The sequence below is a fragment of the Lissotriton vulgaris genome, chromosome 1_2 (genome assembly GCF_964263255.1).
Source record: "Lissotriton vulgaris chromosome 1_2, aLisVul1.2, whole genome shotgun sequence".
NCBI classification, from domain to species: domain Eukaryota; kingdom Metazoa; phylum Chordata; class Amphibia; order Caudata; family Salamandridae; genus Lissotriton; species Lissotriton vulgaris.
Window position 1 is genome coordinate 67,837,715 of NC_141686.1, and position 13,764 is coordinate 67,851,478.

General features: G+C 47.4%; 1 protein-coding gene across 1 annotated transcript in view; it reads right to left on the reverse strand.

Moving 5' to 3' along the window:
* Positions 1-13,764, reverse strand: part of FKBP4 (FKBP prolyl isomerase 4) — a 242,218-nt gene that overhangs the window by 55,623 nt on the left and 172,831 nt on the right. The window contains exon 9 of the mRNA XM_086952821.1: positions 2,435-2,674. Coding sequence (XP_086808947.1) covers positions 2,435-2,674 — 240 coding nt within the window. The remainder of the gene's footprint in view (positions 1-2,434; positions 2,675-13,764) is intronic.

Here is a 13,764-nt window from a genome sequence, read left to right on the forward strand (position 1 = left end):
TAGTGGGCCTGAAAGGCACTCCTGGGGGACCTGGAATCATCTGAAAAAGCTGCAACATTGACTCCTTGAAGGTCTCCACATGCTGCAGAGTTGATGGCCCAGGAAATTTCAGCTGCATCAATTAACTGAGGAATGGGATCGGAGTCAAACAATAGCAGCAGAACCAGATCCTTAGAGCAAAGACTGCATAACCTCTCCCTGTAGTAGATTTTGTTGTACTTGTTCTTTGACTTGCCTTTTGATTTCCTCTTGGACTTACCAGAGGAAGGTGTAGTGGGATCAGGAGTTCAAACATGACCATCGTTGTTGCTTGCAGCGTGAAACGAAGCTGTACATTATTGAACTCAATAGCCTTATGGTGCATCAGTGCGTACTTGATAGTCATGCTTGGAACCTAGGCACCAAAGGCAGGCCTAATGCAGATCTGTGAACATTTGATTTTCTGCAGGCCAGGATGGTTTAAAACATGTAGCCTTTCAAGAGGACATTTTCTCTGTTAATAGTCTTCTAAGGAGTCAGTGATCGTTCGAGAGGAGCTACGAGTTACGAATCCATATGGAGGGACGCCAAAAAAAGGCACCTTAATCCTAGGCAAGTACCTGCAGAGTCCAAGTGCACCACTTTTTGGAGCTCATGAACTGTTAAAGACTGGCGCCGGGAGGAATTAATAAGGTGGAAGTATCCATCAGAAAACGCTGCTCATTTTTTCCCATAGGGATCTTATGTTATTCTCCCACCTTCAAGAGCTTTTCAAAATGCCACCACAGCCCTCGGTGTTTTCTAGACATTGATTGTCAACTCTCAGCACTTGGCCCTTGACACACAATCCTACATGCAACCAATATTGTAGTAATGGTGTATCATTCTGTAGTTATCTTGTAGCACTTTAACCATCTACGCTATCACATTAACAAGAGACTCTGTTGCAGACCACTTTATTTGAACAGGTAAACCCTCGCTGAATCTTCTCACGCTCAGCTTTTTGTCTCTGCACATCTTTGTACTCATGTGGGCTCCCAAGATATACAATTAAATGTATGTACACTGTCCCTAACTTAGTGGCCGCTGCTCATCTGTATGCAAGTCATAATGCCTTCATAAAGTTCATGCTTACAGCGGACTTTTTATATATTTTCAAACCATGCCGTTCTGGCAGGAGTATTACACCTCCTCAAGACCAGCTTCTTCAAACAATGTGTTAAAGTCACCAAGTCCTTTACATTTGAACACGTTTGATTCATATGGCTTAACAATATTTTACTTGTTTGCATTGTGGTGCCAGATTCTGTTGAATGCCCATGGTTATAGTTTACATTTTTTTTTTACCAGCGTCTAAAGTTTAGATTGGTTATCATTTGGATAGATGGATACATTGAGCACATTATTGGTTCCCCATACAGTTACATATGTAAGAGTTTACTGATAATTTATATTTGTAATATATTGTATATTCAGTTTATTTTTGTTTGCACTGTATGGAAGATCAACAAAAATTTGATGCCAATTGTCTGGTGATGAAGGGCAGGCTTTCACAATGCAGTTGGCACATCTTCTAAAGAATAGTGTTTTCAAAAGGAACATAAATTGAAAATGGTTAAAAAATGATATATGTGAGGGAAAGAAGTTGAAGCATCTGTCCATTGTTTCTTTAAAGAAGTTATGAAAGTTAGTCTAGTCATCTTTTGGTGAAGGAATAGTGGTGTGGCAGAATAGGCACTCGCACAAAAGTGTGCGAAAACTGACTGCAGCACCTGTTCAGTCAGGCAGTAGCAGGTATAGAAGTAATTATGTAATGAACTTCCAGTGTGATACAGCATTAACTCAGGTCTGAGAGACTGAGCCTAGAATGCTGCCAACAACTAAAAAAAAAAAAAAAAAAAAAAGGATATCCTTCGCACGTGTCTTTGGCGCTATTACAAATAAAAGGTACTTCTAATCCCTTAATAAAATAAAGTATATTGTGGTTCGGAAAGTGAAGGCCAACTAGAAAGAAAACTAAAAATGGGGTGATAGGGCGAGAGTTAAAGGAGGGTGTCCTAGTATACAGGGTCACAGATTGTTTTAATGATGCTGCTAGAATAGGATAAAGTTAAGGACATGTTGAAGAGCAAAGTGGTGTATTGTCAGACTTTAAGGGTGTGCAAGCTAAACGGAGGCAAAGACGAAAGCAATAAAAAGGTTTTGCCTTCATCTTGGCACCTTTCCTGCAAATTAATGGGTGCCAGATGCCCTAGCCGTTATGAATTTGTGTCAGCCTCATATTTTTTCATATTTGAAGAGAACAACACTTTTGGGAAACAAGACTGTGAGAATTAGAGCTTTTAAATGTTTGCCCGTGGGCCTTCTGTAGAGTAGCCTGGAAGCTGGCATGCTAGATTCTGCAAGCTGCACAGTAGTCACCACGACTTTGCAGATAGCAGAGCTGAACACTTACTTTGGCATCCCTCTCTGCAAACCTCTGGAACATGTTGGCGTAGGTCTTCTTATCCAGTTCATGCTGCTGTCGTATTTTTTGCTGACAAACAGCCAGCTGTGCTTTTGCTGCCTTGTTGCTTGGATATAGATCAAGAACTTTGTGGAAATCTTCCTTTGCAGAGTCATATTCGTTCATGCCGAGATAGGCCTCACCTCGTCTGAACAGTGCCTTTTCGTTGTTCTTGTCCTGTTCAAGTGCCTAGGAATTAAAAGTACAAAGGGACTTGAGAGGAAGCATTCTTACCCCTAATACCGCAATCATACAAGAACAGCACATCATTCTTTGTCTTGTGTTCAAACATGAATATCTAAGTGGGAGAGCAACAATATTTTCTGACTCGATTCACTGTCTTCTGTACTCTTGGCCCTTTACTTCCTCTGTTTACTTCTGGACTGCACCAGAGTATTCATTCAACATCTACATAAGCCAAAAACACACCACCTTAATAATAAAACGTTAATGTATGACCCCACCCAACCCCATTTAAACATTGAGAATAGAACTTACTACATCAAAAAAGGAAAAGTACCATTTAATTTGCAGGGGAAAAAAACTGGAAACAATTTTTATTTTTAACCAGGCCACAATCTTTTTTTAAACATAGTTTTATTGGTCTTTGTACAACACAAACAGATATACGACGATCCAACCTATGCTATCGTTCCTCTGGCCGGATCTCCCATCTAACGCTCTCCTTATAGCCTATTCGTATGTCAACCGTTATTCAGGCATTATCCCCAATAAAACCAACAAAGCCAGGCAGTTTGCCCACAATTCCCTCTCTGGACAAACTGTTATCCCCCCTCCCCCTCCCAACCCTCGCCACCGATGCGTCTGCTGTAATGACCCCTCAGATCAGTTGAGTTCAGGATTCCACTGTGTAGTAGCAGTCATGATGATCCTGGCGTGCTAGGAGGCCTCCCTTTCCTGTGTCAAACCCCATCTAGTCATCCTGTGTCTTGTACTCCCGTAATGCCTGCACTAGTGCTTCCCACGCCGATGCTGTGTCTAACACTTTGTCACTCCCTCGCCTTCGCGCTTGTTGGAATCATAGCGCGCTCTCACCAGTCGCCCACTTAGCAAGCTCCTTTCTCCATCTCATGCTGTTAGGGCCCATTGTCGCTTTCCAATGCCTCGTGATTTCCCTTTTCGCTAGTATGAGCCCCATGTCTATGAATTTGCATGTTATTTTGTTTTTGTGTGTGTGGGGAAACCAGTGTAGGACGCTAGTGGCCATGTCAAACGTTAATTGTCTCTCCGTTATCTCATTCAGTGTGTCTCCCACATCCCTCCAGTAGGTTCCTATTATTGCGGTACAAAAGGGGGTGGTAATGGACGGAGCATCTGAACCAATCAAACACTCACACCCAGTCAAAAGATCTGGGTTTAATCCATCACCGTTCTTTAGCCCACTCTGCCACCCCAGTTCAGACATGGCTATATGCAAATCAGTCTGACCCGGTTCCTATTATTGGGCAAGACCACAGCATGTGTCCTAATTCGACTCCGGCCCGTGAACACCTCGGACATGCCGCATCCTCAACTTCAAAGTATTTACAGATCTTACAAGGCGTCATATATGCTCTGTGCAGGATGTAAAAATGCATTAATTGGAATCTCGCATTTCGCGAGCTCTTCCACGCTCTCCGTACTATTTAAGTCCAGGCGGCTTCAGGGATTGTTTTCCCTATGTCAACTTCCCACTTCCCTTTCAGTGTGTCTAGGGGAGTTAATCCTTCGTTAAGTATTCTCGAGTAGAGGCATGTGACCGCTTTGAAGGTTCCAGCCGCCATCATTGTGTATTGGCAGGCCATCGTAGTCTTGGGCTCCACGATCCCCTCCCGCCAGTGTTTTTGTATCGCCCCCGTCAAAGCTGCGTGTAACAAATAACCCCCTCTGGGTAGATCAAATCTTTCCTGTAGCGTTCGGTAGGGCAACAGGGTTCCATCTTCATACAGGTCTCCCAGTACTTGGAGCCCCGCCTCCTCCCAGGCCTGCAACGGTGACCAGTCCCCGCCGTGAGGCAATGCTGTTATCATTCCCCGTGGTATCTCAGGTGCGTATGGGTGTAGGACTCCCGCTCTGCGCTGGGGTCGGTTCCAGCAGAGTCTGATCGTTCTCTCTTCCAGTGTGAGATCTTTAACGCCCAGCCTCTGCTGTAATGTTATGAATGATAGGATATGGCGTGGTATTTCCCTACCTCTTTGTTGTTCCGGTCCCCTGAATTCCCTCGCTACTGCCTGTGTGAAAAACTGCAGCTGGGATGCCAGATAGTATAGTTCGAAGTCCGGGATTGCTAGGCCTCCTTCAGCTTTGGGCCGGACCAGCGACGCCCAGGCAATTCTACGCCTACCCGATCCCCAGAGGAAGGCCACCCCCAGCGATTTCAACAGCTTGAAGGTTGAGCCCGGTATCCATATTGGCAGTGTTCGAAAGTAATACAGGAAGCGCGGGAGGGCTATCATTTTTAATAGGGCTATCCGGCCTGTTACTGACAAGAGGAGGGTGGCCCAAAAGGCCATGCTTCCCTTTAGTGCTCGTATGCCACGACCTACATTGCCTTCCAGCATGTCTGCCGCTGTGTGGTAAACATGCACTCCTAGATATTTCAGGCAAGTGGGCTTCCACCAGGCCACATAATCATGTAAGAACTCTTATTAGCAATCATCTTTTTGCCTGAAAAATAAAAATGTCCCTGTGCCGCAGTGCACAATTGAGAGAATATTTCACAAAAAGTCCTTTCTGATGGATACTTCTAACTGCAGGTTCTTCCCTTTTAGAATACCCCCAAGTGTCAGACTGGAGATTTTTTCTAGCAGCGCTTGATATGGTATATGGCTCTGCAATGCTCTGTACCACCGTGAAAGTGAGGGAATAGAGCCGTATCTGGCACCATCCCTGCGTTCTGATGCCATTTCCTTTCTTTCCATGGCTTTCGCTACTGATCCGAATCTCTGTTCCCATGTAAGTCTTCCGACGAGTCTTAAATTGTTTCATAGTATGCCAGAAAACCATGTACCTACTGAAAACTACAAGTCTGAAGCTGTACCGAGAATACAGGAACCCGAATTTGGTCACAAACCTGTATGAGGTCAGCTACTGATGTTTTGGCGCAATGCAGGACTGGAGGACTATCTGTGACAGAGGTGAAACTCTACATCACGGAGCAGAAAAAGAGGTGGCGGTCAAAGTGCAGGTCACAGCTGTGCTCCAGGTCGCAGGCCCAGTTGTGTACTTGTTCTCGGGAATATTCCCACTCAAAGTCTTTTTCCGAATATAAGCATGAAATGTGAAGCAGGACCCATCCCAGTCTTGCCAGTCAAAGTCAGGAGAGAAAGCACAAGGACATCAAGATAGAGGCTGCACCCCTGGTCCCTGTTTGGCAGAGTTCCATGGGCCGTCATCAAACCAGCAGCATCTGAAGGACTTCAGAGAGGCCGTGATGCAGGTTTTCAGTGTACTCCCGCTCCATCTGGCCCTCCTTAAGGGCCTAAAGAAACCGCTCGGGTCTCCAGTTATACTACTGCTGATTAATCTGCCCCTGCAGCAGTCTGTCTAATCTAGATCGGTTTACATGATCCACGTTGATTCTAGTAAACATCTGCTCACTGGCAGGTAGGTCCACCACGGTTCCTTTCATATCAGCACAAGTACTTTTGCTGATAGATCCAGCCCTGAAATGGGCCTGATTGAGACTGATTTGGTGCCAAGAGATCACATAAGCACAACCAGTTCTAACTGAATCTGAATCGAGACCTTTTCCTCAATGCCATTGGGTTATTTTCCTCTGAGTCTGAACCAGTCTAAGAAGAAATTAGTGATAACTGGGAATGGGGTAGGCTGCTTCCGTCTTACTATACTGATGATGCACTATGTATGGACATATAAAACCCCAGTGGGCTAGATCAATCCCCCCGAAACTGAGCTAGATTTGACACCCATGTATATGGAGATGGAATTGATTTTGGGTGACAACAGGAAAGGACTGCTTATTATCCCAGCCACAGCTTTGATTGGGCACACAGGCTCGATGCAAGGAGAGAAGGGTTTCCCAGCTTGGATTTTGAAGATGAGGGGCACTGTGGTATTGTTTGCCGTAAAACAAACAGGAACTGCAGCAATAAAAGCTGGTAGGGTTGCCCCCAGTAACATTTCCTCCATTGGTTAGAGTGGGCAAAAGAGTCTTCCCCACTCACAGACTAATGGAATCTACAAAGCTGGATCCTAACCCAGTCTTCTCCGGTACACTTTCTGGACCTGGGGAAGAAAAGAGGAATGGTCATGCAGTCTGTGACCTGTGAGGAGCTCTAAAAGACTGAACTGCGCCCCTTTGTACCCAGAACAAACAAGTGGACCTGAAAGGTCAGCCAGGTGAACTCCTTTGCAGCTACAGGGGCACACAATTCTGCAACAGGTCTTTTCCCTACAATTCACAGTAGACCAATAGCAATTGTAACAGGGGCGGCTCCTCCACGTGGGCGGAGGAGCGTCACCCCATCCTTTCTCACAGTGCGAGAAGCAGAAACATAAAATGGTATCATGAATACAATTTTATAATTCTGCTTCTCACTGCGAGAAAGCAGAAGGTTTTGGTTGGGGGCAATTGGTCCTGCACAGGCAGGGGAGGATTGGCTTGCCCACTGTTATGGACACGGACTGTTGGTCGGCCCCAGGGCCAAACAAACCAGTTATACGCACTCTGTCCTTTTCACCATCATGGAGAAAACTGCCTCCCCATAGATGCCTGTTCGGTCATCATCCCAGCCAATCACAACACTGCCATTGCAGCATTGTGATTGGCTTAGGGGAGGAGAGGGAGGCTGCTTGCTTCCTGTGAGGAGCAGAGAGGAGCCGCAACCTCGGGACCGGAGGCGAAGGTAAGTTATATATTTTCTTCTTAAAATTAACCCCACCGTTCCCCACCACCGGCGATTCATGCCGGGCGCGACTGAATTGCAACATGGATTGGACTTTAATGGTGGCCTCTGCCTGACACCGTGAGAGTCTCTATGCATCAGTCCAATCCCCGGAGGTCCTTGGAAGCCTAGGGGTTTACTCCTGTGGTTGCCTGGGCACCAGGAAATGTCTTAATATTGGCTCAGGAGCAAAAGACCTACTGAAAAAAGTACCCAACCAGCAATTCCTCAGCGCAGGATAGAATTTTAGATTTCCTCCTCACTTCCCCTTCCCCACCGAAAGCTTTTTTTTCTATTTCAGGACTTAAAAACATATTCAAGCAAAAACTTCAAAAGCTCTAGAGCTTTAGCGGACCAGCGCAGTTCCACAGTAGCGGTCGAGGCCACTGTTGCAGAGCTTAATGTTAATGTTAGTTATGCTTATAGAGCGCAAACTGCTACCCGAAGGTGTCCCGGCGCTATGTGAAGACCTGCTGAGGGCTGGGAGGGAAAGGAAAAGACAACGGATCAGTTCGAAAACAGCGATGTTTTAGTGCTTTCCTAAAAGGCAAAAGATTGGACATGTTTCTAAGGGCTAGTGGTAAGGCGTTTTAAGATTTGGCCGCATTGACAGTAAAACTCCTGCCGCGCCAGTTGGCTTTTTTCACCTGCGGGACAATTACGAGTTTCACCAATTATTGGAAGAGGTTCCTCAGGACAGCCTGGCCCACTGCCACATCCTCTTGTTGTAAGGACTCCAAGCAGTAATGCTTAGTAAAGGTGTGAACGCTGCTCCAGGTAGCAGCTCTGCAAATGTCTTTAATCTGTGCCCCCGCAAAGAGGGCCGTTGAAGATGCCACAGATCTTGTGGAATGTGCACGAATCCTGCCAGTCAGAGGTTTTCCTGCCGCAGTGTAGCAATGCAGAATGGCACTTGTGATCCATCTTGATATCCCCTGTTTGGATAGCGGGAGGCCTTTGCTAGGACCCACAAAGGCAACAAGCTATTGAGGGATTTCCGAAATCCCTTAGTATGTTCCAAGTAGAATTTCAAGCACCGTTGTACATCCAAAGAATGCAGTGTCTTTTCCGCTGGTGTAGCCGGTTGAGGAAAGACTGCTTTAAGAAAACCGGCTCGTTCAAGTGTAAGTCCGAGGGTACCTTGGGCATAAACCTAGGGTTAGTTCTCAAGATTACAGTGTTCCTTTTAAATTGTAGGTAAGGCTCCTGGATAGTAAAGGCCTGCAACTCTCCAACACGTCTAGCCGATGTGAGAGCGAGGAGGAGAGCCAATTTCCATGAAAGGAACTTCATGTCAGAACGATGAATTGGTTCGAATGGGCCTTTCATGAGCTGAGAATGGACTAGATTTAGATGCCAAGTAGGAGGCGGAGGCCTCACAGGTGATAGACTCTGAACAAGCCTTTAAGAAACTGTTTGACAATCCTGGAAGACCACAAGCAAGACCTTCTGTATCTCGAAATGGCTGCCAAATGAACCTTAATTGACGAATGGGCTAGTCCCGACTTAGCCAGGGACAGCAGATAAGGTAGGAACTGATGAGGCTTGGAAGCAAAGGGGTCAATCTTTTCTCTCCTACACCAGAAACAAAATCTTTTCCATTTAAGACGGTAAGTCCTGTTCGTTGAAGGAGCCCTTGCCTGGGAGAGGACCTCCTCAATTTCGCATGAGATGGGGAGATTCATAAACTCTCGCTGCTCAGGAGCCATGCAGTCAGGTGTAATGACTGTGGATCTGGGTGCCAAACTTGTCCTTTGGATATTGTGAGGAGATCTGGTATAATCCTCAAAGGAAGAGGAGGAACTTGCGACAACAGATGGAGTTCAGTGTACCAGAACTGTCTCGGCCAAGCAGGGGCTATCAAGATCATCCTGCACGGCTCCACTTTGATCTTCCTGATGAGCCGCGGGATCAGAGGGATGGGGTGAAAGGCGTAGACAAATGTCCTTGACCAGGCTATCGAAAGCACATTCCCCAGTGACCCTCGGTGGTGAAATCTTCTTGCGTAAGACCGGCATTTCTTGTTGGTCGGTGTGGCAAAGAGATCCACCTCCGGTCTGCCCCACTGGCTGAAGACCTCTTTCAGAACTCGCTGGTTCAATTCCTACTCGTGGCTGACTGAGGATGACCTGCTCAGTCTGTCGGCGTTCTCGTTTAGATCTCCTGGCAAGTGTTCCGCCTTTAGCGATATTCCCTGAAGGATCGCCCATTCCCAGATCTGTTGAGCTTCCTGCGACAACGGACGAGATCTGGTTCCTCCTTCCTTGTTCACGTAGTGCATGGCCGTGCTGTTGTCCGTCCTGATAAGCACTTGCGAACCTCCTAAGTGGGGAAGAAAAGCTTGCAGAGACAGTCTTATTGCTCTTAGCTCCAAAAGGTTAATGTGGAGCCATTGCTCCTGAGGAGACCAATGACCGCTGACATATAGGTCTTGCATCACTGCTCCCCAACCCTCCAATGACGCGTCCTTTGTTACTACTTGAGGAGACGGGTCGTTTACGAAGGATAGACCTTGGGACAAGTTGTCTTGATCTGCCCACCTTAAGGCCGCTTCCCTCATCATTGGAGTGACGGTCACCTTGTCCTCGAACGATCCGTGAACCGGTTTCCATTGGTTGTCTAGTTGCTCCTGTAGAGGACGCATCCTCAGTCTGCAGTGAGGAATCAGGGGAATACATGATGAAATTACCCCCAGCAGAGATTTGTAGCGGCGTACTGAAAGACACCTTCTTTCTTGTAAGTCCCGAGCCAAGGCTTGTAGTTTCTCCCTCCTTTCCAGGGTCTGAAAGGCTTTCGAGAGCTTTGAATCCAGGATGGCTCCCAAGAATTGCGCTTTTCTGGACGGGACTAGAGATGACTTTTCCTTCTTTAAAGTGAGTCCCAGATTTTGAAACAAGTTTGTACAGGCCCGAACAGCGTACCGCGCTGCGTCCCTGGACGGGGCCTTCAGCAACCAATCGTCCAGGTAGGGGAAGACTTGAAAATGGTTTCTTCGTTGTAATGCCGCTACAGGCGCCAGCACCTTTGTGAAAATCCTCGGGGCTGAGCGAAGACCAAAGGGTAAAACCCTGAATTGAAAGTGACTCTTGGCTACTGTGAATCGTAGAAACCTTCTGTGTGCTGGGTGAATCGGGACATGGAAGTACACGTCCTCGAGATAGAGTGTGGCCATGAAATCCCCCGGACTGATGAGCCGCAGGATGTCTTGGAGAGAGACCATCCGGAAGGACAGGGAGATGAGATAGGTGTTGAGCTCCCTGAGATCTAAAATGGGGCGCCATTTCTCCAGCGTCTTCTTTATCAGGAAGAACCTGGAATAGAATCCTTGTCCATTTTGATTGGAGGGGACCGGCTCTATCGCTCCCTTCCAGAGCATCTGTTGGGACTTCGAGCCGCAGGTGGTTCGATGGAATGGCTGCCGGGGGCTTGGGTGGAGGGACTTGCGTAAATTCCAAGGTATGTCCTTTCCGAATGATGTTGAGCACCCAACGGTCCGATGTTATTTTGGACCAGTTCTGAAGGTATTTGGTTACCCTGCCTCCAACTGATGACTTCTTGGAGGAAGGTCCAGTACGAAGAGCCAGGAGGCCGCTATTGGAGCTTGGACAAATCCCGTCCTCGGCTAGCGTGTTTCCCCTTATTGTAAGGCCTGGAGTAGTTAGAAGATTGGCCTTGTCTCTGTTGATAAGGCTGGCGATACTGCTGGGAACCTGAGCCCGTGGATGAATAATGCTGCTGTTGATAGGATCCCCTGAAGTTATTACCTCTGCCTCTGGAACCCTTAAAAGGAGACTTGCGGTATTGAAAGGTACCCAAGGATCCGGCAGTTTCCGTGTCCTTTTTTATCTCCTGAAGAGTGTCATCGATTAGCTTTCCAAATAATGCTTCCCCATCAAAGGGAAGATCCAGGACTTTGTTTTGAATCTCCGGTCGAAACCAGGTAGCCTTCAGCCACTCCTGGCGACGGAGGACTGCCGCCCCAGCCAAGGAATGAAACACTGTCGTTGCAATTTCCATGGCAGAGTCAATGATCTCCATTGACGTCGCCTCTCCCTCCTGCAAGATCTTTTTTGCCTCTGCTGTTGATTCTGGAGGTAGCTGGTCCAGGAACGGAGCAACATCACACCAAAGTTGGCGGTCATATCTACCCAATATCGCCAGGGCATTGGCAGCTCGCACCGGAAGACTCGCCATCGACGAGAGTCTTTTCCCAGCATTATCCAATCTGCGCCCTTCTTTGTCCAGAGGAGTTGTTAAGAGAGCAGAGGGGTTGCGGGATTTCCTCTGCGCTGCTTGCGAAATAACTGAGTCTGGTTTGGGATGGTCCGTTAAGGCCGCCGGCCCATCGTCAGGTGCTCTGTATTTCTTATCCAGACGCGGTATCACAGGGACCACCGTCGCTGGGTTCTTCATAGCCTTCAGGCCTTCCTTCCACAGATGATCTACTATAGGTATAGACCTTGTTGTCTTCCTGAAGGGTTCCTTGAAGTCGTACAAGAAACAATCCGTGGTCACCGCAGGCATGGCCAATTTGAACCTGCCAGCTGCTCTTTCTATCAGCTGATGGAAACCTCCTATGTCCGCTGGCGGAGAATCTACTGGATCCGGAACTGGAGATAAAGATCCGGAATGATGTATTCATCCCATTCAGTCGTATGTACAGAGTCATGATCCAAATTTTGATCCTCATCCGAGGAATTATTATGGGCATCTGCCGGCCTGGAAGGATCTTGCGGAAAAGATGGCTGAGGGGACACCTGAGCAGGTAATTGAGGAGTAGCCGTTGAGGCAGAAACAAAGACAGGCGTTGGAGGCGCTGCCGGAACCAGAATTGGCCCAATAGCCTTAGATGTGTAGTCCTGTAGCATCTTATGCAGGTAGGAATGAAGATGGTAATGTAACCATATCCTGCCCAGAATAACGTTGTGACTGGGCCGCCTGATGATGTCCACCATCCTCCTGGTGATATCCCCCTTCAGAGTCCGTCTCTTGACATTTGACCAGAAGTTGAGAGGGACTATTGGCATAGCTATATGAGTCCTGGTCACCCTCATCCGACTCCCCTTCCTCAAAGAGCAAAGCTGGTGGCAAGGGAGTCATTCTCCTAGGAGATGTAATCTCCGGCGTTATTCTAGTCACTGAAATTGTAATCCTTTTTTCAGATGACAATATCGTCGACGGTTCAGTCGACGATGGTTGCACACATGTCGACGATCCAGCTGTTGTCGTCAAAGTCGTCTATGCTCTCGTCGACACAGTCGTAGTCGACATCATTATTGTCGACGACGCTGTCACTCTCGTCATCGATGCTGTGGTACTCGTCGACGCCTTAGTCGTCGTCAAACCACCCGTCGACGCTGATGAACCTGCCGTCGGCGCTTCCTTCTTAGACGACGATCCCTTCGTCGACGAATCCCCAGTCAATGAGCTAGTCGACAAAACCAATTTTAATTTAGTCTTCAATTTCTTCTTCGACGGAAACTCTGCCGTCGACGCCAAGGACTTGGAACTCCTCTCAGAAGACTGGGAAGAGGGTTTCTTGAAGGCTGGGTCAGTCTTCTCACCCTTGGAAGGCGTAGATGGTCCTACCCTCTCCTTTTCACCTCGGTGAGGAGATTTGCTTGGACCCTGGCTCTCAGACTCACTGGGGGTCTTTTTAGAGGCCTTAGAAGGACGCATCACAGAAGAAGAAGGGGAACCACTACCCCTTTTCACTGACCTTCTTGAAGAAGATGCCGATGCCGTATCCTCACCGTCACTGGAGACAGTATCCTTCCTGGATTTCAACTTCTGGAGCCATGTCAGAAGCCTACCCTCACGGTCCCGGAGGGTCTTGGTTGAAAAGGTGCGACAGATCTTACAGTCTGAAGCCTTGTGGTCAGGATAGAGGCAATAGATGCAGTCCTTATGCTTATCCTCAATGAAAAGCCTTTTCTTGCCACAAGTGGAACATGGCTTGAAAAGGGCCTTCTTCCTTTCCTTGTCAGACATCCTGGAAGGCAGCTAACAATCTGAAGTGAATCTGAAAAGAATCTTAAAAAAAACTTGAAGAAACTCTTTGAAGAGTAGAAGTTGAGCAGAGCTCAAAGGAGACCCCCTAAGCACAACGTGTGGTAGAAACTCTGAGGCTCCGAGGTTCCTTCAGGAGGGTTCTAAGGGGTGAGGCACTTCTGATTGGCTGATGCCGAAGTTTGGTCTCTTTTACAAAAAGAGGGTGATATGCTACAAAAGGGAATGAGGCCTAGGCCTTTCTTTCTCTTTTGTACCTACTGCTATGGTATTTTTGTTACCAAGACTCCGATTCCGACGACGGGGAATGATACAAAAGCATGGGAATCTATGAAAGTTCCAATACTGGGGCAAGAGGCTTCT